Source organism: Dendroctonus ponderosae, unplaced genomic scaffold (assembly GCF_020466585.1).
Source record: "Dendroctonus ponderosae isolate FM_Combo_2020 unplaced genomic scaffold, Dpon_F_20191213v2 Dpon_F_20191213_10, whole genome shotgun sequence".
Lineage (NCBI taxonomy): Eukaryota > Metazoa > Arthropoda > Insecta > Coleoptera > Curculionidae > Dendroctonus > Dendroctonus ponderosae.
In genome coordinates this window covers 3,323,009-3,328,010 of record NW_026017111.1, presented here as the reverse complement: position 1 = coordinate 3,328,010, position 5,002 = coordinate 3,323,009, and the positions used below count along the sequence as shown (strand labels likewise).

Genomic DNA, 5,002 nt, shown 5'->3' with positions numbered 1-5,002 from the left:
ACATTGTATTGTATTTTTTCTACATAACCCCCCCCCCCTTCTGAATTTACCCGCACTGTTTTCAACCAAGTTTTCGAATTAAAAAGCGTCGGAAAAATCCCCCGATGCTCGCATTCTAATGAAATTTGTCCCATTTTATGACTGTTCCTAGAACTTCGAAAAGTTGCTGTAAGCAAGTATTTTTGATTTTTGACTATTGCTCAGACGCTGCTTTTGTTTGGGAAACTGTCGGCAATTCGTCCAAAAACAACGTTCTTTCGACAAGAATCCGCTTCGTTTGCCAGATAAAAAAAAGAAAAACGTAAATATCAAAGGGAAAAATCCCCCCAAGCGCCAGCTATAAGCTCAGCCCTCGTTGCTGATTTTTATCACAGCGCCCTGAGGTGTCGAGACAAGAATTACAATTCAACCGAAAGTGATTTTAAGCCGTCAGCCTGATGGTTAATTGAAAAAACGACACGCTGGAGCGACAGCCAGCCGATTCTCCCCCATATTAGTCAAAATAAGACATTGTGGTAGCATCGGAACGGCCAACTTCCAGAATAGCCAGAATCCAACATAAATAAGCATCCACTGGAGAGCTTCGATAAGACCAAACTTGTTTAAGCAGATTAACTGGAAAGTTGGGGAGTTGGGGAACGTTTTGTAATGTGTTAGTATATCGAGGCACCGCATAATATATGGATCAGTTTGGCCAAATAAAACCGGTCCGAATGGGGTCGGAGTCCCGATTAATCTGGACGGGACAAAGCCAAGTGTCTCTGATTGGAGATTCCAAGGGTGACTAATTGGTTCAAGTTAAATGTTGTATTTTCGGACATCGTGCACACTTTCCATATGAAACAACTTTCGGAACACCTCAGGTATGCGTTCTTCTTTGGATTTCACATCGGTCACACTTCCGAACTCTTCATCTTCGTCTTCCGGAATGATCTGCAATCGGGTGCGATCGCGATCTGCCGGCTCAGCGACAGAAGTGGCATTTTTATCAAAATATCCGGTTAATCTGAAAAAAAAGGGTTTTAAGTCGTTTAGTGAAAAGAAAATGAAGACTTTTCGGGTGACGATGCGCTTGAAGAGTTTTGCAAAATCCGTTTCGTTCCTTAGCTACAGCGGGAAGTTTAAAAGAACTGTTAAAAGGCTGTTTCCTAAGCTGTGGAAAAATGCTCCCAAAGACTATTTTCAGGCCAATAAATAGCTAAAAATTAATGAAAATTCTCTCTCGTGATGTGCAAAATTTAATTCTTCTGGCAGAACAGGAAATATTTACAAACTATGCGTCTATATTTTGTTTCAATTGCGATACTTGCGGTAACGAGCTGAAATTTTCCTATCAAATTAGCTGAAATTCTCTTGATTATGGTGCAAAATTATATTTCGGAAACCGATACAGCGGAAGGTTAAAAACATATTTTTTCCGTGCGTCCAACGGCCAATTTTCTGAAATAAATCCCTGCGAAGAATGTTCCTAAACCCCGTTGAAACGCCGATAGAGAAATGAACATTTGGCCTAAAATTAGTCAAAAACTTCTCACTTCTTAGCGCAATTTACCTTCGACTAGTAGTTCAGTTCAAAATGAGCAATTTTCTAAAATGGCCCTCTTTGAAAAAGGTTCTAAAACGTGTTTTCACGCCTATAAAGATATGAAAATTTGGCACAAAATTGCGGTTATTGTGCCCAATTTCGTTAGTAGAGAAAACAGTTTTTTGATCCTCAAAAGGGCCGTTTTCTGAAATACAGTTCTTGGCAAAAATGCGTCTAAAGTCGGCAGTAACTTTGACTGAGAGCTGCACATTTGAGTTAAATTTAGTCAAAATCTCCTCACTTGCTGTGCCAAATTTTCTTCCTTTAGTAGAGCGAAAGGTTTTTTCAGATTTATTTTTAAGCCTAAAACGCCTATTTTTTTATCAAAAGCGGCTCTAACAAAATGCTAAAAAATTCTGCCTTTAGCCGATTGAGAGCAGAAAAAATTAGTCAAAGCCGTCGAATTTTGTACAGGGGAAGTTTCCACAAAATTATTTTTTAAGCCTGAAGCGCCTGGTTTTATGAAATGCCGCTCTTGGAAAAAATGAGTCTAAATCCTGCTCTACCGTAGATTGAGGGCTGAAACCTTGAGTTAAAATTAGTCAAATTATTAGTACTTTTGGGGACAGATTTTATTCCTCTAGTGCAACGAAAAGTGTTTATAAAATGTTTTTTTTACGCCCAAAACGCACAATTTTTGGAAATTTTGCACTTTGAAAAAGCATGTAAATTTCCGAACCCTGGTTTCACGCCAATAGAGCTGAAATTTGGCACAAAATTAGTCAAAACCTGCTCGTCTATTGCTCAAAATTGAATCTATTTAGTGGAGAGGGAAGTGTATAAGAGAAAGTTTTTTCGATCCTCAGATGGACAGTTTTCTGAAATGCGGCCATTGGAAAAATGCGTCTAATCCTGCTCTACCGGCGATCGAGAGCTGAAAACTTGAGTTAAAATTAGTCAAAATATTATCAGTTTTGGGGCCAAATATCGTTCCTCTAGTACAGCGAAAAGTTTGAATAAAATATTTTTTTCATTCCCAAAACGCCTATTTTTGGAAATTTTTCTTTTCGAAAAGGCATCTAAACATCCAAACCCTGTTTCACGCCAATAGAGAGCTGAAAATTTGGCACAAAATTAGTCAAAACCTGCTCGTTTATTGCGCAAAATTTAATGTGCTTAGTGGAGCGGGAAGTGTACATGAGAAAGTTTTTCCAATCCTCAGATGGACAGTTTTCTTAAATGTGGCTATTGGAAAAATTCGTCTAAATCCTGCTCTACCGCCGATTGAGAGCTGACAACTTGAGTTAAAATTAGTCAAGATATTATCAGTTTTGGGGCGAAATTTCGTTCCTCTTGTACAGCGAACAATTTGTATAAAATATTTTCTTAGGCCCAAAACGCCTAATTTTTGGAAATTCTGCTCTTTCAAAAAGCATGTAAACTTCCGCACGCTGTTTTCGCGCCAATAGAGAGCTGAAATTTTGGCACAAAATAAGTCAAAACCTGCTCATCTATTGCTCAAAATTTAATGTGTTTAGTGGAGCGCGAAATGTACAAGAGAACGTTTTTTCGATCCTCAGATGGACAGTTTTCTCAAATGCTGCCATTGGAAAAATGCGTATAAATCTTGCTCTACCGGCGATCGAGAGCTGAAAACTTGAGTTAAAATTAGTCAAAATATTATCACGTTTGGGGCCAAATATCGTTCGTCTAGTACAGCGAAAAGTTTGAATAAAATATTTTTTTATTCCCAAAACGCCTATTTATGGAAATTTTTCTTTTTGAAAAAGCATCTAAACATCCAAACCCTGTTTCACGCCAATAGAGCGCTGAAAATTTGGCACAAAATTATTCAAAGCCAATTCAAATTATTTTTTAAGCCTGAAGCGCCTGGTTTTCTGAAATGCCGCTCTTGGAAAAAATGAGTCTAAATCCTGCTCTACCGCCGAGCTTGAGAGCTGAAACCTTGAGTTAAAATTAGTCAAATTATTAGTACTTTTAGGGACAAATTTTGTTCCTAAAACCATTAATACCGTTTAATTTTTAAGTCAACATGTACCGTTTTCTATTTTGATTTTCATTTCTTCGAATTATTTGTGTTCTGTTTTAAATTTTGAGTGGAAATATAAAGTTTCTTGAAAAAATGAACTTTGAATTAAATCGTGAATTTTTTCCAAAAAAGTCACTTGAAAAAAATCAAGCCAACCCTGCTTCCAAGTGTGAGTATTTTTTCGCAAAGTACTAACCTGGACTGCATCTCGGCCAGTTTTCGGGCACTGCACAGTGGCGTATCAAAGGGCAGCACCTGCTTGAACTTCTTGTAATCCACCACGTGAATCCTCTGGCGCTCGTCGTAATCCACACAGGGGAGAAACCGATGTCCCCACATGATATCCGCATTGCTGTAGGAGGTTCTGTTTTGCGACACCTGGCCAGTGATTGTCGAACTTCCCTCAGCTACAGCCACGATCTCGTACCTGCAACAGCCCGGCTGTTAGAACAAGGCCTGGATTTTAGGAATTTTTTTTAGGAATTTTAGAGGCTTAGGAACCCGACCTGGTGTGGAGGACCTCAAACGGCCGAAACTTGTAGAGCGGACTGTCCTCATCGATCACATGTTCAATTTCGAGTGGAAACAGCAGCAAACCATGCGGTTCGATCGTCATTTTTTGCATTTCAAAGTCCTCATCCAGATGGTTCTGCTCCTTGTCGATGTAGTAGAGGGAGATGTTGGTGCCGCACCAGATCTTCCGGGAAAAGTCGTGAATCCGGAATATGAAGCACAACTTGCCGTCGCGAAGACACACCTGAAATAAACCTCTAAAATGTCGTTTACGTTGAGCAGTTTTCTACCCAGCCGCACGGTACGCACCACTGCTTTTTTGCTGAAGAGCGACGATGACTTGGTGAAGGGCTTCGACGTCTTCACATAGACGGCACTGACCAGAGCGCCCTGAACGCACGTGTTGAAGATCGCCTGAAGCATCAGAAGCACCCAGCCGCCCACACAGTGTTCAGTTGGGTACCGATATCCGTACCCCACTGTCGTCATCGTCTCGATGCTCAACAGCAGGTAGCCTGCAAAACCGCAACTCCGCTCAAACTCCTCACTTAGAGGCTGCAGGAGGCCTACCAGAGAAGGTGCGGGCGTTCACAATGCAGGCCTTGTCCGTGTTGTTCAAGCTCTGGCTGAAGTCGCCGCTGATCTTCGCCAGGAACATCCAGAGGAAGCTGAAGAGGACGAAGCAAGCGAAGTTGACCAGGCACAGGGTGGTGAGGATCCAGCGCCACTGCATTGTGAGGATGGTGTTGCCCAGATCGCGGAAGAAAATGAGGTTTTTGTTGGGCAACTGTTCCAGAAAGGTGTTGAGGCGGCCCGATTTCCGCACCACTCTTGAGAGGTAGAAGTGGGTGATGAAACTGGCTCTGGATACTCTGGAAATTTGTGAGGTTTGAACAGCTTTGCTCTTTGACAAA

The 5,002-nt window shown here is 41.1% G+C and overlaps 1 protein-coding gene across 1 annotated transcript; it reads right to left on the bottom strand.

Moving 5' to 3' along the window:
• Nucleotides 1–792: 792 nt before the first annotated feature.
• On the bottom strand, nucleotides 793–4,960 carry LOC109532817 (ATP-sensitive inward rectifier potassium channel 11; the record flags this gene model as incomplete). The annotated part of the gene is given in 5 exon segments (XM_048662106.1): nucleotides 793–1,006; nucleotides 3,772–4,002; nucleotides 4,082–4,332; nucleotides 4,398–4,603; nucleotides 4,659–4,960. Coding segments are annotated over 5 exon segments (1,198 nt in total), but the record flags the coding sequence as incomplete, so codon positions are not given.
• Between the last annotated feature and the right edge of the window lie 42 nt (nucleotides 4,961–5,002).